General features: G+C 39.6%; 1 protein-coding gene across 1 annotated transcript; it reads right to left on the reverse strand.

Annotated features, from left to right (window-relative positions):
- Positions 1–5,250: 5,250 nt before the first annotated feature.
- fgf7 (fibroblast growth factor 7) lies at positions 5,251–10,722 on the reverse strand. The gene is made up of 3 exons (XM_070907202.1): positions 10,437–10,722; positions 6,734–6,840; positions 5,251–6,579 (listed from the first exon to the last, which is right to left on the reverse strand). Exons 1-3 carry the CDS (start codon positions 10,720–10,722, stop codon positions 6,364–6,366), a joined length of 609 nt encoding a protein of 202 aa, XP_070763303.1. The 3' UTR covers positions 5,251–6,363.
- Between the last annotated feature and the right edge of the window lie 13,003 nt (positions 10,723–23,725).

Genomic DNA, 23,725 nt, shown 5'->3' on the forward strand with positions numbered 1-23,725 from the left:
ATGAAAATATAATTATAAATCGATATTTACAATATGGTCTTTCAGGTGTATTCAGGCAGCTCGGCCCAAGTAGGCAACATTTAAACAGCAGTTAAATGAGAATTCCCTGAATCAGATACACTGCAGACCTCGTTGACCTTCTGGATCTCAGGTAACCACACACTGATGTTACATACCTGCAATGTTGCTTAGACTGACAGACTTTCCATATTTGACATAGTGTGAGTCTTTGAACAGTTGCACCGTGTTCTTTTCAGGTATGAGGCCCAAACTCTTTTCCTGGCAGAAGTTGGATCTCTACCGCAGCTGCAGATGACTACAAAGAAAGCAGCCTTGCTCATGGTAAGAGATATACTTACTCAAGTTTTTGTTTGCACTTATGAATGCATGTGTTCATTTATTTATGTTTGTATAAATATGTTTGCATGTGTTAAGATAATTTCCTAAAAAACGAAGTGAGTGGCAGAATATTAAGCCAAGCTCAAAAGCTTCTAAGCATCCATAATATATTTGCAAAAGCAAATTGAAAATCCAGTGTCATAAATCATCATAAATGATACAGTGGGGTTCAGTGGGAGTTTGTTAACCAATGCCAGCACTCTTCTTTTAATACAAAAGTTGCTGTGCTGAGATGACACGTTTTCAAAACAGGCAGTGTATGTGCAAGAAGTTATGCGCACTCTTAGGCCCCCTGTAATAACCACTCAACATAATGTACTTGGTTTATTTTCTTAGCATCTGACAGGCAGAGGGAGCCTCAAACATCAGTACTGTTGTGGAGTTGGCGATGTATTTGTTGGACAGAAAAGCAACCTAAGTAGCCGACATTAGCCACACAAACTACTCCAAATATCTGCAGCATTTTACAACCAACCAAGGTTACTCTCATTCTGCAGCCATTTTAAGACCCTATTTGTCCTATATGTCTCCTCAGAGTGGTGGACAATGAGTCATATGACTTCTTTATGAGTATATCCCAAATAATGCACCTATGTAGACCTTAGAACTGGCAGGTTAGTCTGAAGCAAATTTCTCTCACAGTGTATATTTGTCCCAACAACTGGAACACACGACTGTGTACAGTGTTAAAGAGGGAATGACTCATTATCTCTAATAAGGGATGTGGGTAACGAAGCTTTCTGAAGCACTGAATCACTATGAAGCCAAGGAAGTGATGAAAATGGTTCACTGTTTCGAAGCATTTGATTTAGTCAATATGGCAACATCTGCTGGCCAGATCCTTGGTATTGCATTTGTATGAATGGATTAAATGGATCAGACAGTTAGTCTGAACACGGAAGGTCTTGCTGCTCTCATTATTGTTATTTTGTTCAATAACGCTTGTATTATAAAAACAGATCACTTTTAAATAGAGTTTACAGCTCTGTGTTTAAATACAGTAGCAGACTGAGAATCACATCTCGTATTCAAAACCAGCACGACGCCTCTCTGATATGAGTGTGACGTAACGAGGCTTCATTTGGGTGTGCAACACCTCTACCTCTAGTGCAGTTTCTAGACAGTTTCAGAGAGAGGCTGTTGTCAAGCTCTTTGACACAATGGAGCACCTCAGTTCTATGGATGTAAAACTGCAATGAAAACTGAGACATAAACAGATTAGGTATATATGAGCATGAGTCAAATATATGTCAGATAGTTGGATACATGCACAAATTTCTGCCTGGCTCCTCCCAGCCAGAATTTAAGAAACTGTGGTGTGGGGAGTATGATGGGTAGGTGGGGGAAGACACTTGTGCGGCGGCTTGGCAATGTAGTATGTGACATCAAGCTAGCTAGTTTTGGTTCTCCTTAGCTTAGGTGCTGATAGAGTAATTAGTCACTTATGGCTATTTTCAATTTCAGGGTGAACATACCTTTTTAATTTATACAAAGTCTTGGCTATTTCATCATGGCTGTGGAAAAATTCACCTGTATTAACATAACACGCCAAAAAATCATAAGAATGTTAACTCTGAATCTGTTTCTTTGTAAGACATGTGTGTTGACAGTCAACCAATCGCCCCACGTGAGCCACCACATTGGCGGAGACTCTTTTTCGACTCCAAATATGGCCATACTTGTGGAGTTTACTCCGATATTTGGTGAACTCTCATAAATATGTTTGTTAGCTAGAAAACAATCTCTAATGTCTATATAGCAAAACTCCAAGAAGTCATGAATGTCATATCTGAAAACTTTGAGAGACACTACACCATTTCATTGGAATTGTATTGCTTATGACTTGGACCTGTTAGCTATGGACTTTTGCAAACTGCAATAGGTAATAAATTTGGATCCATTTGGGATGTTCGGGTTTAAAACTGTGGTCTACAAATCTACATTGGTCTATTAATCTGGCAGAATTTTGGTCACTAAACTATATTATTTATTCCATTTGAGGTTTTATTTGTTGGTGGTCCACAGTAATGTTCCTAATGTGCCATAGTTAAAATGGCCTTTGAAAGCCAGAAGTGCCAGTTGCCTTACTTACTTCAATGTCATGGTGGACATCTTTCAAGTCTTAAACTTATTATCTCTCTGTGTAGATTTAATTCACTGTCAGGGAAAAGTGCTATATTGCGGTGAGTTTTTGGAGGTCCCGACCCTCTTTCACAACCATCTGGTTTTCTGGGGGTTCCATACTTTGGTCTGCAAACACAGAATTCCCCACGTTGCATAACCGCAGACTTCCTCTGGGGAAATGAAGGTTTACGGCCCTGAAATGTATCAAGTTCAGCTGCGTGTTCCCCCCTCCCCCTCGGGGCCTCCCCTTTCTCCCGCTGCCCCAAGACCACCTCTCCACATCGCACGAGACTCCCCAGCCTCTCTCCCTGGTTATCTTCACTTGCCTCACTTTCTCATCCTCCCCCTTCCTGTTTGTATCACTCCATCCTTCCCTGCAGTGCTCTTCACAGCCAGTGTCAGACTCCCTTCAATCTTCCTGTAGACGCTGCCCTTGTCTACACATGCTTATTTGTAATATGGGACACATGGGTTTCTGTGTTCATGCCTCCACACAAATGCAAATATAATACTGCTGTTCTAAAGCATTGCAATGAATAGCAAATCATTGTCATAGAGTTATTATTCATCCCAGGAGGTCCATCAAACTGCACAGTAGCTCTTTAACTGCTTTTTTGATAAAAGGAAATTAAGAAGTATTGACATGTGAACAAACAATACTCTAAACTGATGTTGTAATTTGTAAAATTGTACTTTTGCTGTGCTTTAAAACCACAGCAGAAGTGCTATCAGCAAAGTTATGGCTACATCTGGTATTACTGATATGTAATTATTAATAAGGAAAAATAAAAACAATTTAGACATGCTGTTTAAACAATCTACTTGCGTACACTCAGTGACGACATTACAAGGCAATATTTTTTTACTGTAAAGAAACTCTAAGTCATTGCTGGCAAGAATACAGCCGGTTTCATAATTTTGATATTTGGTTACTCTAATGAACAGCAGATGAAGGAAAGTGCGCGGGAATCCCACATTTTGTAAAAAGAGAAACAAAAACAGTATTGAAATGATTTGTGATTTCAGGAGCATTTTATTAAACAAAATGTGGAGGTCTTGGAACACCGTGTAAGTATAATTTATGTGTCTGGCGTGCCTGTGTTGCGTCTTTTCTCTTGGAAGTCTGTAGCTTCACGTCTGCGACAGTTCTCCCTCATTCCCGTTGTCTTCGGCCTCTCCTCGTCCTGCTGGGAATACACAGCCTTGAGTCTGAAATGTGTTTACATTTTGAGCATGTTACAAATTATCTGCTAAGACTAACTTTGCGTGACTTGGCAGAAGCCTTCACCTTGCTCAGATGTTGTTTGGGTCAAACGTATTTTAGGGGTTGGGCCTCTCAATTTGACTGTCTTTATCTGACAGGGGTTCTCCAAGCCAGATGTGAATTCAGGCAAAAGGTAAAGCTCGCGCTCTGTGTTGGTGCATGCGTGTGTGCCTGCACGCATGTGTTTATACGTATTTATGTATGAACATATGGTGTAGGCGCCCTGCCAATATGTCTGCAATATTTTTCTGCACTGACAAGACTCCACTTGTACTACAATACACTATAAACTCAGAGGGAATTAATGTGACATTTGACCATCGCGATGTATTTTTATCTTCCATCATAAATTAATAGATTTATCCTCGAGTTGTATTACCACATCTTAACCTGCCTTATCAGATTGAGTGATCTTATTCATGAAAATCATGTGTCGAGAAGTTTTCCCAAATGTTTCTTTGCAAATGTGTATTCAATCTTCTTAAAGACAACATCAACAGATTTGATTATCTTGTCATTTAATCAGCTAAGCTGGGACTGCTTAATATCTCCAGAGGCTTGAAGTAATATCAGAGTTTGAAACACTGTAGTTGCTTAATATGTTTTCTCTACAGGCTTGTGCGAATTATAGAGTTAGAGGCTGACTAACCCCAATTTTATCAAATGATATTTAAAGATTAAGTTACGACTAATCCTCAAACAGTCATTTTCTAATAAGATCACAGAAAATAACATCATGCAATTTGTACTTAGTTATCATAATAAAGTTTTATCATGTACCAAAGAATGAGGCCAAATCACTTCGGATTACAGAAATTTAAAAAGTTGTGATTGAATAACAAGGTCATCTTTCTTAAAAAATGGCCGGCATGCAAATAGTAACAAAAATAGTTTATTTCTCAAATGTGATTTATTGAGTTATTGAGGGGGGGTGTTGAATTTTTAATCACATTGTGTCAGAAGAGTACAATTCTCTCTTCATCGGCAGAGGCTACTGCTCAGCTTCATACGTGGCAGAATAAAGGAATGGTTCATATGCAGATTTTCTTCCTGAAGTGGCATGAATCAACATTTTTTACATTAACAGTGAGTTAACAGAGATTTCCTTTAATGTGAAATCGTTGCTAGTACTACCAAATCCACTAAAAATCAACACTTCCCACAGACGTGGGTTGCATGTAAGCAGGTGTCTGGTGTGAAATAATGGCTTGTTGACGTGCAGAGTGGCTGCTGAAGTCAAATAGTGCCAGATATTTTTCTCAAATAATGAAAGCAGGAAAAGGTGCTTGTGAATATTGGAATAAAGACACCAAATATGTCTGTGTTGCTCTCTTTCTACTGGATGTGTAAAAGTAGGTAATTGCTCGTTGACATAAAGATCTTGATAAGCTAGATAGCCTTTTATACCCCCAGTGATAAAAACCCCAAAAAACATTATTGCAATCTTTAATACTTTACTTCAACAGTTGCACATTACATGATCCAGGTAGAACAATGCACATTGTAAGGAAAAGGGACACTAACATATAACTCATCTGTTTTATATAAATAAAACAAATAATGTACCACCACGAATGATAAGCTATCCAGATATTGCAGTGACATCATGCAGAGAGAGTTGGCCTTTGAGACTGAAAAACCTCCTGGTACATTTTTTTTGTCTTAGTCATGCTTACTAAAAATGGGAATGTCTTAACACAAGCTAAAAAAAAATCTCCTTATAAATAAATATGTGATCTTTTAGTGTACAGGATTATTAACTCTGATGGAAAGAGATTGTGTAGCATACACATTTATTATGTCGTTCACTTTGTATTTTAATCAGGATATCTTTTCAGCAGCAGCAGAATATTTTAGCTTTTCAAAATCACACCTTGATAATGAAGAGGGAATCAGTGAACAGCTACAATGCATTTGACTAGAGTTTTCAATGCAGAAAGAACAGACAGATCACAACAGATCATTCACAAACAGACCATCCTACATTCTCGGATTTTACTGAACATGCTATTGTAATTCATCATGCCTCTGTTTTGTGTGCTCTGAGCACTTGTACCATTAAAAAAAAGACAAGTCCAGCTTGCTTCAGCACATCTTTGTCAAGCCAAATATCCATATGTCCACATTCTGGACCTTTCTGTTGATCATACAGGTCTCCTTATCTGGCTGGGTGTAGATCATCTTTGGAAAAGAATACAGTCCCGACTGTGCGTAATACATTTTACTGTTTTATAAGAAAACATTTAACATTTTTAGAAGGAAATATAATATTTAACTCAAAATAACAATAACAATGAGTAGACTTTAGTAGTTTTACAGTTTGTTTACCAGTTGAAGCTATTTCAGATATTTCAGTCTTGTATTGTTTCAACATCTTATTAGAGGATGTTTGGAATAGTTTAATGTGCCTGATATCTGTTGTTTTATTACAACATATTATGGAACATGACATAACAAGTCTACAAATGGAGGAGAGTGGAGCGTGACGTTGGTAATGAGTTTATATGTGTCTGTTAACATATATAATATGTGATCGAAATCATACACAGCTTGCGACTCATTAGTCCTCTGCTTTTTCAGTCCACCCTCCGCTCCTCCTCCCTGCACTTCATAGGGATGAAGTGAGATGCTATATGCTCCCTCCGGGTCTTCTTCCCTCGCATCGGCCTTCCCTTCTGAGACAGGGCTATAAACATTTCTTTGCCATTTTTAGTCCACTTTGCAGAGGAGTAAGCATTGAAGTAGTTTTCTAGGAAAACCTCCTTGAAGTTGCAGTTTTCATTGTAGATCCTCTGTAAAGGATAAGACAAACGTTACAGCATTAATACAATACAATCTGCTGTTGCCAGCATTTGTCCGATGTTTTGAAACAATTATTCTATTTCTGCTCGACTCTGGGTTAGCTGGAAACAGTGTATGACTTTTCTCACTGAGGAAAAATATTACCTTGCCTTGCAGCTGTCCAGCCTTGGTCATAGAGATATAATACTGACTCTTCACGCCTTTGATAGCCAGTATGCCCCCCTCAGACACTGTCCTGATCTCCAGTATACCTGCCAGACATTCACACAGTTAGGAAAATGAGACATATTACAGGAAAGATAAGACATCCAGCCTTCACTCCAGCTCCACGCTGCTCCCTACATTCATCTTCATTAACAAACGGGATGGAAGTTCCTGTGGTTAATCAGTCTGTGGTCTCTCTGGCTTTATTCAAGCCTTGTTAACTAGCCTGGGTGGCCATTACACAAACCACAACCTATGCCATAGCACATATGGGAGACAGATTAGGCCTCTCTCTCCTGGGATTGAGAAAACTACCTCCTTACTTGTGCTTTGCACGCTACACTTTAGGCCTGTTCTTCAAATCTGTGGGAGAGTAAAAACTCTTGTGATGAAGCAAATAGTACTAGTCTTTGCAATGAAACCCAATGAATGTGTGGCATTTTGAAAGGCTAAAATGAATTACACCTTTAAACATAGGTATGCAGATCATGTATACAGCAAGACTTCCAAATCTCCAAGAAAAAGATCTTATATTAACAATATTAGCAGTAGTGATTACAGTATGGTGTTTCACTTCCCCTGAAACTAATTACTTATCTTCTCTCTTAACTTTAAAGTAAGAATGTGTTTTACCATTTACTCCAACAGATACACAGATCAGGGCTCATTAGTCCAGCAGTGATACAGATCTACTTGGCTCCATAAAAAAAATTCAGCTGTTGTCTCATCATAGAAAAAGCTATTATATATATGTTGAATCATAAAACATTCACCCAAAAGTCCAAAACCTGTAACCTGTAAGACTAACACACAGAATATACATTTCAACAACAAGGTGCAGATCATATATTTCAAGGTAATATAAAAACCTTGTTCATTTTTACATATTGCAGAAATTCCTTCATGACAAGCAGAGAAGAAAAGAGAAGACCTCTATTAAAGCTCTTCAGACTGACATTTAGCATGCTGCATTTTAGTTTTTGATCACAAACAGATGGCAGTCTTCCAATCTTGGAATGTTGTTTGTGCTCTGCTTCCACTTGATATTTGACTTAATATCACTGCCCTTTGACCGTGTGCTGATATTTATTTAACCCTGCTTTTCTCTTCTTAATTTATCATGACGTGAGGTGAAGGTTCCAATTAACACTGAAGCTACATCTTAATTTACCTTCAAAGTCAGTGGACCATTCATTTCCTAATAAACCATGCATTGGTGGCAACTGCATGTTTATTTCTCAAGTAGGGATTTCAGAGTGTATAGCTTTGATTACTGTGTTTTTATGGCTGTTAAGAAGCATAACACCTTGTAGCATGCGCTTAAGTGCTATTCCCATAATTTTACATGTAACAGCTACAGTTGTTTGGTCTACTGCGGAAAGATGGAACACATTTCCACACACACATGTTGTTAACATTTTGGCTCTGACGCAGGCTATCCTCAGCTTGGATAGATTTGTTGTCACTCGCTGGTCCAGCCCCTGGCTAAGTAAACGAACTCGTGGGTAATCCCCAATCCTCCCTTTTCTCAACAGAGAATTCAGTGTTTACATACGTTAGTGAGGAAGTTGCAGACAGCCATCCAGGAATAGCGAATTATTGTACAGTGGAATTTGAGATTAATATTGACTGCTTCATACTAAATACACTGACAACACGTTATGTCCAGTAACTTTAATAACTGTAATAACTTAATTTTAATAACTGTAAAAACTTGTTTTCAAATGCACACTGAATCCTTATCTGCACTGAAACTACAAAATACCCCATATCTTTATCAGATTATCTGTATTTCATTTTGGTATTTACCAAATGATAATGAATTTAATAGTGGGTATCGGATACGATCAGTCTCTTGATTAATTTTATTTTGCTGCACCTGACACCAGGTCTATTATGCCACAATCGGAGTGACTGAGTAGAGAACTAAAACATACCACTACACATTTATATAGTCACTGTCTTTGAATTCCCTGTTTTCCAGTTGTCATGCCGTGGTTTATAATTTGTTGACTGCTGACTTGGAAGTTGTTTATCTGCTCTTTGGTGGGGCTTAACACAACTTTTTACTGACGTTATTATCACATTTTGTTTAAACCTCAAATTAGAAACAAACAAACTACAAACAGTAATTACCATTTACTATTTTGTTTGAAGTAAATCGGTTATCTTATATGTAATGTGGGTTTGTTTGCTTTTGAGGATTTGTTTACTCATTCAGAACAAAATTGTACCAGAAACTATTGCAGTACCCCTGACCAGAATGCACACATTATTTTTTTAGAAACATTTCTTCAGCACAGCTGTTTTATTCTATTATGTTAAAAATTTTAGTTCTCTATACATTACAGATACAAAAGCTTCAAGGAAATAACAAAATCCACATTGCAGACGTTTTGATTTTTGATCTAAACAACCTTTGAAACACAATGAAGTTAGAAAAACTTGCGTGGTGCACGAGATGAGTTTACTGGAAGTAAGCCTATATTGTTGTTGTAGAGGCACATGGAATGTGGAAGCCAAAAATAATGCAGCTCTAAGTTTCTCATTTTGGTTTCTTCTTTTTTTTGCTTTCTCTTTTTAAAAAAAGGCCTTCATGAAATCAGCTTCTCAGGACTTCTTGTTCACTGCATCCAAAATGTATGACTCACTGATTTATTACATATACATCTGCACCATGCTGGTCTCTTCAAGGGCTTATTGGTTAAATTTCTGTGTGCTTTTAGCGTGCGACTGTCAGCCACATATGGGTGTATCAATTTTTCTGTCTTTCATTGCCAGTTGTTGCACAAGCATCTTTTCCATCCACTTTGAGGCATTTCCCTGTCAAGCCAACATTCCAGCCACAGCCACACTGTCAGATAGGAGGAAATGATAACTACTTGAAACATCCTCACCATGACCAGTATTTCCAGTAGTATCTAAAAACATCAACTTTGAAAAGTGTTGGCTCTAGAGCAATAATTTTTACAATTTACTGTGTACAAATTACAGTTACCATGGCTAGTAAATAGAATTAGCTACTCAGTACGCAGTATGGTGACTGTCTCTGTGTGAGAGTTGCTAACCATATGTTCATCAGGAGGTGAATATCATTTGTTTTTCCATTTCTAATACTCATGCAAGATCTCATTCTGTTGGTGGGAGAATAGATCAGGCTGAACGAATGTGAGTCAGTGCCAGTGTGAGTCCGAGGACATGGAGGCCTGGTACCCATCAGTCTCCTAGACCCTTCAGTTTACTTCATTACAGCCTGTGTTTACATGGTGTTATGGTTTAACAAGCCAAAGCCCCCACCTGCTTCATTTTACCTCTGTCACTTTGGCTGCTCTCACAGAGACACATGACCCATTTAACACTGTGATTACTCTGTGGAGAACTCTGTACAATAACACCTCCCACGTGCTTCTGTCACCTTGACAGGCCAAAGGTTTTTTACTGACTTTCCACTGAGTTAGTAAAGAACCTTCAGAACTGAACTGAATTATAACATTTTACACTCTAGGACTAAATTCACACCTACATTCAAGTTATTTCAAATTTGGAAAATATGTTTTGGCAAATTAGTGGTTATTTTATTACTAATAAATGCAGAGGAACTTATAGGGAATCATTTTAATTATACAAAAAGAGTTATCCTTACTGTGGCAGTTGGTGGGATCTTGAGTCCCATTGATGTTACCGTTGTCATCAATTGTTAGGAACCATTGCGTGCGGCTGAACAGCTGTCGGATGCGCACATCTCCTCCCTCCATGTAGTCGTAGTTCCTGGTGTGGCGCTCGTGTTTGGAGCAGTTCATGATGGCGGCAAGTTGCTCTGGAGTGCAGTCACTGTAGACCACACACACACTGCCAAACAGGAAGATTGCATGGAGGTACAGTCCCGAGAACAGATTTTGAAGGTTCCATGTCAGCATCCATTTGCGCATTATAATACAATGCAGTGGGGATCAATGAACAACATACTTAAATGTGAGATAGAGATCTGTGCGCTATCCCTCAGCCCAGCGACCCCCTGGCCCTTGTGTTGTGACCTCCGGGTCCCTGTTCCTTCAGCAGGGATTCAGGGTGGTTGAGCAGGAGATGTTGAGAAGCTGGTTGAGGTTGGCTGAAGCTGGGGAGTGGCGTGAAGAAGAAGACAGGTGACAGTGTTGTGAGATGATGTCTCTCTTTAGTCCTCAGTGACGGTGTGCGTTGACTGCTCCATCCTCTTGAGACCATAGTCCGACAAGGGACGTCATAATCCAGTCCAGGAAATGTTAGGCAGGATGTCACTATAAGAAAAAATGTAGACCTGTTTGATTCTAGCTAATGCAGTTGGAAAAATATATTATTATAATATTATTATATTATAATAGTTATACTCTCAGGTACACTTACAAGCAGCTTCAAAAAAATAATTGAATGATTACTGGGATTCACCCAGTTCTATAGTAGAGCTCCCATAAATGTTCAAACAACTCTCAAAGCGCTTCTGGTTTTCTGTGTTCATACAAATATATATTCTACATTTCCTAGTAAGTACATTTCTGTGGTGTACTATATAGGCATATGCCTCCCTGGCATGGAACCAGAACAATGAAATATTGCATCAATGCTGTTGAATTGCTTCACAAGTCTAAAGTCTGTAATCTCATACATACAGTATGTACATTCAAACAAACTATGCTGCTTTTCTTGTGAAACAAACAAAAATAAAATTATAGTTTAATGACTTACATGTGCTCTGAGTGATGACAGGAGTTGTCAGAGGTGTGTTCCCTTTCAGCAAGAGTTTTAATTTGTAGACTCTTTGGTTTTAAAGCTGTAGTCTCAGTTGTAAACCAAGCCCAGTACTGCAGCAAAGCTAAGTAAGAGCTGGGAGCTTCTGTCAATTCCCATGGATGTCTCCCTGATTCTGGCAGGCTGACTCTGTGCATCTTCCACTGTCGCTGTGCACTCTGCTTAGATAAATGCCTCCTGCTGACCTCACTTGAGAGCAATTAGATCCCAACCAGTCAGCTGTCCCTGGTCGAGATGCAATGGAGAAACACCCTCTGCCTGCCTCTCTCTGTCACTCACCCACCGGACATGAGAGGGAGCTATAAACTCTTAGAATAGCAGGCTCTCCTTGGTATGCACTCCTAAATACTTTAAGAACATTTGCATGCACACTCACTCTCGCAGAACTTACTACAACCTCTCTGCCGTTTCCAAGAAACATCTTGCACTTAAATAGGTTTGTGCTGTGCTTGCCACAGATCTCATAGTGACTCACATTTACTTAAGTGATGGTTAAGATATTTGCTCTGGTGACAAAGCTTGAAAGAATTTCTTCCCTGTCATTTCAAATGTCACAATTAATTAGTGGTTTTACTTAGCTGCACTGAATCATTTGCAAGGATTTATTGACTCAAGTAAAAAAAACTTCAAAGAAGCCCTTTAGTTCTCAGTCTTATTGAGTGTAATAGTGGGAAGCAATAAGTTATGGCTGGCAGGTATCCATCCAAGGGGAGAAAAACAGAGGACATAACTGCTCAGAAGTAGTCATCTCCGTGTCAGGGGTCATGCACTCTTTCACTTTTCGTGTTTGTATTTAAAGTCACAATTTATTGCCTTACATACCTGGCCTTTCCTTGGACTCACTACTTCAAAAGTTTATATGGGCCCTAATGATGCCCTCCCCTGGGGAGGTCAGGGCTGCAGGCCTGCGAGAGAGGGACTTCTGGCCGCTCTAAACTGGGGGTCGTAAAGACCTGATCTATTAGGTGTCACTCTGGCCTGTTCATCTGCCCCTTCTATCACCTCAGAGACAGTTCACACTGTGGTCTTCTTTTTGGATGCATAGGCCAAGGAAACATAACTTCAACAATATATCACTTCAGGCAGAATAATTGCAAATAATATTACAAATACCAGAGAAATGGACCTTAAAATTAATGCAAAATCATAGATTTGACTCCCTGTGGATTCAGAGAAGCCTTGTCTCTGCTGGAGGTCAGTGGAGTTCTTAAAAAAAACCCACAGTCACCAGGTGCCATGTTGCATGGAGGTCAGGAACATTTCTTATGGACCGACTTCTTCCCCGAGTGAAATCGTTTCATGTCTTCTTCATGAGTAAGATTGAGTGTCAGATTGGCAAGAGGGTTTGAGCAGCAAAGCCTTCAAATTACTAGTCTCTCTACGATTTGACTCTCACCTACTTTGTGGCCATGAACTCGAACCGAAAGAATAAGACCACAGATACAAGCAGTTCACCATGTGCCAGAGACTCTTTCATTTTGAAAGGAGCCAGTTGAGCTGAATCTGATCAGTGTGTCTCCTTGTATTTCTGCTATGTCCGACTGGGCGCAGACCCTGGCGCAAATCCGTAACATGCTTGACCAGACTTGTATGCAATGTGAAATGAAAGGATGGAAGGCTCTGCCACTCCACCACTTCCTTTTCAATAAGTATCTGCATGTCTCACCATTCCAGTCAGCAACCTCCTGGGAAAAGGTCACTTCCAGTGCTGTCAGTCATCCACATGCTGACCATTTCATGTCATGTGGTATGAAGTTGGGATGCTTGACGAATGGAGGGTATGTATGACTAGATAAGCAGTTGTTCAACCTGTGACTCTTGTTCTCACCTTGTGTTGGGTCAGTGCGAACAAGGAAATTATATCTGGGGGGCCAGCTTGGAGATGTGTAACAACTTTGCTGCCGTAATTGAAAACCAAGTCATGTGAAAATGTAAAGATATACATTTAGGTAACTGAAGGTCCGAAAGCATGCAGCTGGAACACCTCTTGAATAGTTGATTGCAGTAGTTAAATGTACCTCTTTGTAGAGTTTTTACAAGAGCCCCAAGTTCACAGGTTAAGGGTGGCATCATTGACCTTACATGATGAAGAAAGGGGAGAAGAGGAAGTTGTAGACTTGACAGACAACTTGACAACTTCTCTTTAACATATTAGGTTTTTGTGCCCTCAAATTAGTTTTTATCCCCAGGACGGCTCAGTTATCTTTTTTACAGGAACTGGTTTTCCAAGCATTCATTACTAAAGTAGTCATGTGTTTTGCTTGCCAAATTTCTGTCCAACCCATTATTTATTATGTATTTAGCTCTGAGACTGTAAATGATCTGCCTGAGGACTTACGTACTTACTCTCATCTATCTCTGATTTAAATCACTCCTTAAAACACATCTGGAGACACTGTTCTTTTAGTTGCCTTTAGTTTCTTGCTTTTGTTGCTTGCTTAGTCCTAACCCTTGTTTATGTGTAAATATTTCTTCTTTCCTTCCTTTAATATAATGATTTTTGAATAATGATTATTTCTAGTAGTAGTCATATTAGTGGAGGCAGCAGTGTTAGTGTGAAATAGAAGTGAAATTGTCAAGTAATGTAATACCAAAATAAGAGCATCATAAGGCTACTTCAACTAGTAACCCACAAGCATGCCTGGAAAGTGAGACTTGTATATCCATATATAATATAATCTGAAATTGTACTTGAAAAGTGTGTCTTTGTGTGTGCACATCTGTGTGCGTGCATACATATATGTGCGTGTGCAGGTAGTTTGGTTTTATAGCCTGAATGGCTGCCTTCTGACATTCAAAGATCAAAGACCCAGAACTGTCTGGAGTTTACAGTAGCATAGGAAGTGCAGTGGCCGTGAGGCAGGCACACTAAACATGCGTGAGTGAGCCTCTTTAAATCACAATGACTGTATGCCTTCCCTCCCATCAGTCCGCCTCGCTACTTTGTTTATCTCTCTCTTTCTGTCTGAGTTATTTGCTGTTATGACGAGCAGAGGTCAGCGTGTAAAATACAACTCGCGCAACTTCTTTTAATCGATTCCCATTGTTAAATGTTATGTCAAATGTTGCTGAAGCCAGGAGAGAGTTTGTGAGGGTTTAGAAGATTGCAGTGTAACACGCAAACATGCAAGCTCACCATGAACTCAAATCCCGTTCCAACTCCAAATTCAGACTAATCTCCTGCTCCAGTCTCACCGCCTCGCTGGGTTTCTGTCTGCTGCATCCAGCATAAACTCACCGTGACACTATTATCCGTCTCATCCTGCATTTTTGAAGTTTATTACGCTTATGTCTAACTTTTCCTACACCATTGTGTGTTGTTGTATTGTTTAGATTTTGTTTTAAGTTGACTAGCTCACACATGTTGGGTCTGCAGCATTACAAACACACACACACATGCACCAGAATGTGGGGATTTATTTACTATTTTTCTGAACAAAATACAGTGTTGGAGGGAAATGTTGTCATGCAAATCACACATCAGTTCTTTGTCCGAAGGCTTACTGGATAAGCAATTGTTCACCAAGTTGTTTCAAATCCATCCTATGCAGGACGGGAATATTGCTATGTGATTTATCACTCTGGTGTATCTCAAGAACCTCTTGGAGCGCTAGCACATGAAGCTGGATCCACAATTTATGATAGTTTCCACTATTACTGCAGAGACATCTGCCTACACAAAGTGTCTGCTCTCAACAACATCTAAAAGCATTCCTGGAGATAGAATAGCCTTTGTGTCTGACTGTCTGTCTGTCTGACTGTCTGTCTGTCTGTCTGTCTGTCTGTCTGCTCTTTACCCTGTCTTCTAGTGATATGACTGCATTTATGCTGGGAGAATGGATTATGTCTAAGGTCAGTCTATTCTTAGCTCTGTTTTAGACTGTTTGGGTTTAGCTTTTGCTTTCTAAATTCCATGATAATTGGGGATCTCTAGGGATGGAGCCTCACAACATTAGCTCCAACTATAAATACCTAATTTACAAACACACACACATACTCCTACACACACTGTACACTCACACACACACACACACACACACACACACACACACACACGCACAGAGACACAAAATGGCACAATGGTGCAACTTTTTGTAAAATAGCAGCAACCAGTTGAACTGCTTGTAAAGCCAGTTCAGTTCAAAGAGTCAAACACTTTCAGTTAACTGGGAACAGATGAGAAACAAAATACCTTTTGGACATGGATTATTGTGCTTTCCCACCCTATCATGTCTCTCCCACATCAATATCACCTTCTCTAAATCATATTCAGCCGAGCCATCAGTTTGATTGATTGGAATTAGATAAAAAGTAATATTTTCAAAAACTTAATCTCACCAAAATAAGGGATGCTTTAGCTCCCCATATATTTATCTTAGATTTGCTTTTCTCTTAAATTGTTTTGCACAAATCAAATGTGTCATAAACTTTTAAACCTGCAAGTTAAATATTGTCTCATTTAAACAACAAGTTTCAAGTGGTGACACTGTACTCACCATTTAAGGTAGTGTACAAAGTGAAGCTTTGTCTGTGAAAGCAGCCATTGCAGTACTCTGTTAACACTACACGTGTATACACAGTCACACACACACACATACACACACTCTGCTGGGCTCTTTGAAGCTTCTCTTCCTGGGTCCTGCTGACACACTGTTAGTGCAGTAAAAGGTGACACATGGTCACAGCTCAGGTTGTCACTGCTGCCTCTGCCTGGTCTGAGGCGTGAGATGGAGGTTTCTAATGTTCCTCCACTCCTTCAATAAATGTTATTACCCACAGGGATTTCTTCTGAATGCAACCTGAGGGCACTGAATTCAATATATTTAGTCAAAACTGATGTTAACACCACGCTGACAGCATTGTTTGCTTTAGAAAAGTAATGTTAGCTTGTATCTACAGGCCATGTAGTTTTCTGTATAACGCATTGATTTGTTGGTAGGCAGTTGCAGTGCATTAGGACCGGTGTAATCGGCCTTGTTAGAGAATGTGAACCGGTGTTGTGCTTCACTATCGGGGGAATACTGTGATCCCATCTAATGCAGGAACAGCTGTTAGGGATCACAGTCTTAACTGCTCACCATATCTGTTCATGTATCAGAAAAAGCAGAGCCTTGCTTATAAAGACACGCTCTGCCTTAGTGGCTTTAAAGGAGAAAGAGGTTCTAAAATAAACACTTGGAGTTTCTGAGTTAGAACAGTGGACAGAAACCTCTAACTCAGTTCATTTTGGGCATAAACGCATGAAGTAAAATATACCAGCTGTTTTGTGGGGTATAAAGGAGTCAAGGACAAGAACCTTGTTGTTACCCCTCATGTAATGTCATATTCTCTTCTTACACATGGGATTCCACTCCCGCCGTTCTCCCTCAGGTTGTGTTTTTTTGGTTTAGTTTTATGAATAAATGCCATATTTTGTGCTCAAAGACAATCTCTATCACTTGCGTTAGGGGTATTTCAGAATAGACAGTCAGACTGTGTGTCATTTCCACCACACAGACAACCAATTCCATTACCCAGTCCAGTCCGCATTGTGTAGATCTGAGGACGGAGTTTTTAAACTCCTCAAGAAAATGGCATCAAAAAGTACCACTTATATTATGTTGCCATTGTCTGCTCAAATCCATTTAAAGTCAGAGAGTGTACCACTTACACATGGATTAAAATTCCCTCAGAATGAACTGCAATAACTTTGGTGATTCTTTAACTCATCTACCACCATCATCAGGTCAGATTTTTGCCCAATACTTAATGACCAAATACTTATTACAAAAACATTCCCATCAGCCTCATTTGTACATTGTATTTATTGCTAATTATTTGTGTGCTAACATGCTAATCTAAAACATTATACTTGCTAACAATTACATGTTAGCATGCTGACTTTAACATGTAGCCCCAAAGCACTGCTTTGCTTATAGTACAACCCCAATGAGCCGCCAGCAAGGCTGTAGACTCTTAGTTTTGGAGAGTGAGCACATTGACGGAATAGACAATTGTCTAATCTATCAATACATATGATACATGTTACATTGTACTAGCAGTTGGTAAACGTTCTAGTAGTGCTAACGTCTCACAGGCAAAACAGCGGGTGGTAAAAGCTAATTTTTTTTATGGTCCTTGTGTGTCATTTGTTATTTCTGTTATGATGCCTTATTCTCTGCTCAGCCAATTCTTGGTAGATTAAATTGCTGTGGTCACAGCCACATGAAGCACCACTCAGTTTTTGTTAATCTTCATGTCTGAATTTGCCTGTAACATTCACGGTACACTTGTCGCTAAAGTAAATTGTTTATTGGGAAATATTTCTACTGAGAAAACCATGAAAAAATGTAAAATGCTAAATGGCAAATTCAATGCCAAATTTCAAGCAGTATGAACATGGAGATCTTTCTCTTTCTCCATCCCTCTCTCTGCCTTGGTTTGGTCCCTTGCTTTTGACCCATCTTGTTGTCTTAACTTTGATATCATGATGAATACTGCACTAACTCTACATTCTGTTAGCCAGTCAGAGCATTCATCAGAGTCCATGTTTATATATATATTTTTTTTCCCCCGGAAGTCAACTGGATGTTGAAAGTGCTTTGATTCTGTTGATATCAAAAGTAGCAGTTTCTAAAGCACTGCACATTTTTAGTAAATCTATATTCAAATACCTTTGGCTCAACAATACCATAAGTTTTAGAAATTGCAATTTTTATGGACATATCCACTGACTCCATAAGAATGGGTGGTTAATGAAGAAGGATTACATTAAAACAGAAATCATCATTCACATGCATGAATAGCTGCTACTATATACAGATTTTAGCATTTTAACTAGATAGTTCTGATACTCTGCAAACTATTACTACATGTAATACCATAATACATAATATACGTATATAATACATATATACGTATACTTCGAATATAAAAGCTATTTTTCATCAATAAAATCTGACTTTTGTAGACTTATTTTAGTGAAAGAATATCATCACTTGTTGGTAAATTGAATATCCAAAGTGGACTATCCAAATTAATTGTGATGTGATCATAATAACTCCCAGCAGCCATGTGTTATCTAAAGAGAGCCTTATTTAACGAATTATCTGAACTTAATACGTCAGATAGCACTTTGTACTCCAGGAGATTGCTGTCATGATCATTTTCAGAGCCACACTTTCTTTCCTCTGTGACACAAAATACTTCCAGATGAGTGTCTCATTATTACTCTGAGTCTATGCATTACTCTCTCCATCCTGTTTCTCTCACTTCACTGTCTTTCTCTACCCATGGCCTCTTTGTCACATTAGCTGTGTCTGTCTCTGTGTTTATAGCCATACAGCTGGAGTGCAGGTTGTTTTATAATAATAATAGCATGTTAAAACCCCTGCACAACATGCTTTTAAAAACAGACTAACAAATAGCGTGCTAATAAAATGCCATGGCTCATCTAGGTGCAGCACTTTACATTCTAGTCTAATCATAAAAAGTGGAGGGGGGGTTTAAACAGCAGGGTGTAGTGATAATAACATGTGTGAGGTTCAAACACACCAAGTGTATTAACTTCATGAAAAGAGCCATGTGTGGGGCTTCACTGAGCTAAATGGGGCACTTAATGTATACCTGGCATGAATCTGGCGTTGGAGGGGGGATGTGAAAAGGAGGGCTGGGGGGCTTGGGGGACAAAACTGTTTTACAAAGTGTGTTTAGAGTTCTGAGGGGGTTGATCACTGGGGGTTTTGACTGCTATCATTAAATATATATATTGTTGGGAGTCAAATTGGAATTAGCTGGACGGCCTGACATTGGTAACACTTTGCATGTGTTCACACAAGATGGGTCTTGTCATTAAAGTTTCCACTTATATGCTCATTAATATTTTTTCTCAGCTAGATGTAACTAGGTTCATGAGTGTGTTTTAAAATGAAACTAAGAGCCATGCTAGCGGCCGTACTGTAACTACTGACATCAGCATGCTAACATGCTCAAAACGATTGTGTTAACAAGCCTGTGTTTAGCAAATGCAATCTTTACCATGCTCATGTTAATTAGCATTAACAACACAAAGTCCAGGTGAGACTGAAGGGAATGTCATTCGTTTTTTAATTGTTTGATCATAAACCAAAGTATTGGACAAATAATGACTTGACCTGAGGATGGCGTGAGATGAAAAGATCACTAAAGTTATTATAATTCATCCTGAGGGGATCTGATCCAATAGCTAACTGTTTTTTCAGTAGAAAACAGGAGAAGTTATTGAAGTGTACTTGAGACCACATTGGCTAAACTAAGTTGACAGGAACTTTCCACTCTAATATTATAATTTCTTTCATCACAAGATAGAATTGATGCCAGGCACTTTGTACCATTGGAAAAGAATAATATTGCAGGAGGCACATTTTCAGTCGTGGTGTGATCACTTCCCTTATACACCGTATCATTACCTCTGTTCCAGTTGTTTATAATCAACTTCCAGTTCATACTATATTTGTCTATATACATACTGTATATACTTTACACAGAATGATATATTTGAGCTCATTGCTCTACAACAGCATTCTTTCACTCTTGTACAGTGTATGATTGGCACTGGGCAATACATGTGTGTGATGTTTCAGAATCCCAAAATAAAATGGGTGCCCTGAAAGTAGATTATCTTAAAAAAACAACAAAAAAAAAACGAAAACCAAAGCCCAAAATTAAACAAAGAAAGTGAATGCCCCGTGAATCACTTGTATGGAACACTTGAGTTGTGGTGTGGTTTGGAGTTGTGACAGACATACAGACAGCAGAGAGAGGCCAGCGAGGGAGGCAGTGAGTGGAGACACCTCCAGCACGCACACACACACTAATCAGCTGTCCTTCACTTTTGCATCGGGAATGGTAATTAGGGACAATAGTAAGCAGACAAAAAGGACTCATGATCAGAATGAATCTCCCTCGAGTGAAAGGCCAAACAAGATTCCTTCTGGGGCAGAGCTCGTTTTGGATCCATCTGAAGTCCTCCTTAATCTTCTCATAGCTACTGGCTTTAGTGGAGCCATAACCATAACACTGAGTCACTCAACTGTTCATTAGCTTCTGCGAGGAATGTCTGTGTCATGTGTTATGACAGAAGATAACGAGAGCCAGTATTTTGTGTTTTATTTTCATAACCCTCATTACAAAAGGATGACAAGTTCATGGATTCATGAGTGCATGCACACACACACACACACACATTCACGCACACACAGATAGGAGTTTATAAGCAAGGATTTCTCAAAACTCGGAGCAAAACAAATAACATTTATCAAGTTTACATCTATTGCTTTCAACACCGAACATAATCTCAGTGGTATTTACTTGTTTATTTGCATCCTCAAGTGAGTCATCATTCCTGGGTGTTTGTCTGAGCAGATCATCTGTGCAGATGTCATATGGAAGTGAATCTGCGTGTGTTTGTGTGTGTGTACATGCAAAGTTTTGTGTATGTCCATGTGATGTATCCATGTGGTTTTATTTTTGACAAGTAAAGCACCACTGTCTGTGGCTTTCAGATAACAGTGCCTCTCAATCTCTGTCGTGCCTTCCTCTCTGTCTCATTGTAAGGATGGATGTCTTTTTAATGGTTGGGGTGGGAGAAGCAGAGCAGAGCTGGAGAACAGGAGCTGATGTTGGAGGGAGAACAGACACGTTGCCCCTTTGAATTCCTGATAGCAGCTAACTCACTTGGAAGTTTCTGTGTCTGGCTCATGTGATTGGCCTTGAGCTTGCTAGGCGATTAGATGATGATCTATATTATGGCATCAACCTGGGTTTTCCTCCATTATTCGTGTCTGTTATTCCATCCACCTTTTTATCTCTTGACCTTCATCTCGCCCTGTTCAACGTCTCTGGCTGAGCATTATTCAAGCAAGGTCACGGGTCAGAGTTTCTTAGTGTTTCATTAAAGTCCTTTATCACCTGGGGAGCCAAGACTTGCCATGAGGGGAGGAGAGTTTTGTAGCGAGACAGAGATGGATGAACAGGGGTTGTTCGTGTGGAGAGCAGGTGTTGTCTAGAGGAAAGAGCCTGGTGCGTGTTGTGTATGTGTATATGTGTTTGGGTGTGTGTGTCCAACAGAGACCCACATGAGGCAACATGCATGCGAGAGGCCAGGCCACAGGCCAGAGGAAATAACTTTTGTGATAAGTTATGTCCTGAACTGGCCTGGTTTATAACCAAAGGTGTGCCTCTGTCGTCCGCTCAAACAAAACAAACTGCTAAACCTGCAAGGGCAACATGTGTTTCTGTTTACCTGTGACATCTGTTTAAGGGAATTAGTCATATAGAGCACTTGAAACATTTACTTAACTGCCATTCTGCATAGCAACAAAGCACGCATAGTGAAAACAGTTAAAATATTAACGTAATATTAAAGTGTCTGCCAAATGAATAAATATAAACACTGTATGGCCCGAGTCATTGGAATTTAACCGGGAGTGCAGGATTTGTAATAACCCATCAGAAAGGTCATCAGAAAGCACTGACATCTTAATTATTAAATTAAGTCTTTTTTCATGAGACAAGACATGCTGAAAGGATGAAAACACTGAATAAACAGTCCTGGCCAAATGGAAGAATAGCATGAGTTTACAGATTAGTCCTTCCCACAGGGCGGAGGGGCCTGTTTCACAATGTGCTTTCACTCAGCCCATATCTTGAGTTGCGTGAGAGATTTCCATATCTCACACACTCTTGTAAATCACAATTGAACAGTAGTAACTCAGAGAATGAAGTCCAAACACGTCTGCTTTCAATTTGGGCCCAGGGGTCCTGCCAAGGCTGGGGCAGGCTCAGAGACCACCCCTCAGCGCAGATTTACTGGCCTCATCACATCTTTGGACTGCAGGAACGCCTGCCCTGCTCCCATCACACTACGACACACACCTCACACCTATGCAGCTGGGGGTGGTTGAGGTGCAGGAGGGTGTGTGTGGTTGGGGGAGTGGGGGAGCTTCACATGGTGGAATATTTGAACCCCACAAAAGCACACATTGACGGCATGCACAAAGAAAAGGAAACCACCAATGGTTAAGCATCTTTATTTCACCTCTTACACAAAATTGTAAATATTTTGCATTACATTTTCAAAGATTATACTGGAGTGGAAATTGTAATAGACTTCATTAAAATATTTTTCTGCTGTATAATGTGAATCTTTGGTAAAAGTAATATTACTTCTTGGGCGCACTGTGCACACTCCAAAATGCTGGCTCTATCTGATCTTTAAAATTTCACAATTCGTGCAAGCCAGAGAGTTATATTGTCTCTCTCCAGCCCACTGCTGGCCTTACTCAGCAATTGGACACACCAGTTCACATTCTGGAGATTAAATACTCCCCAGTTTACAAGACTGTGTGATCCTGTAACATGGGAATGCGTGCGTGCATGAATCAGTTTCAGAGCTCATCAATATCGTCTCTGCTGTGTGACTTCTATGTGGTCACACCACTCATTGTACCACAGACCAGTGTAGCTCAGGGGCCATTGCAGAGAAGATTACAGTGATGCTGTAAAACCTGCAGAGGTTAGAGAAAGCTGTCTGTTGAATCCAGCTGACTATGGTTCTTTGCATGTTGTGGAAACAGCCAATGTGTGTTGCCATATTCCTGAAAGTGGTCTTGTAGTTGTGGACACAGTGCTCTGTTAGGGCCTCTTTAGGACAACAGCAGTGGCATCTTTTTGTTAGAGCTGACAAATCAATCAAATGAACAGTTGAAAATAGTGAGTGTACTGAATCACCAGTGTCACGAACTGAGTATCTACTGATCAGTAGCTTTTAGCACTGGAGCTCCCCTTACGTGAGACTAAAAGTGTCATTGTCAGCTCAGTCATGATGTACAGTATTTTAATTCCTGTGTACAAGTTTACTGAACAGCGGTATAATCCACATGTATAATCATGATGCGGGTGCAGAAGCAAAAGGGTTGCTGACCATGACCAACGTGCCTGATTCGCATCTGACTTGGGACCTTTGTCGTGCCATTCCTCATCTCTCTCCCCTCGTTTCCTTTTCTGTCTCTTCTGTTATAATAGAGCCATTAAATGGGCAAAAAACATAAATAAAAACCAATAAACAAAATCGTGAGGCAATAACTGTTGCCGCTAAGTAGTTGCTGAGCTAATAACCTAATAAACTCTTCA

Source organism: Enoplosus armatus, chromosome 1 (assembly GCF_043641665.1).
Source record: "Enoplosus armatus isolate fEnoArm2 chromosome 1, fEnoArm2.hap1, whole genome shotgun sequence".
In the NCBI taxonomy this organism is placed as follows: Eukaryota; Metazoa; Chordata; class Actinopteri; order Centrarchiformes; family Enoplosidae; genus Enoplosus; species Enoplosus armatus.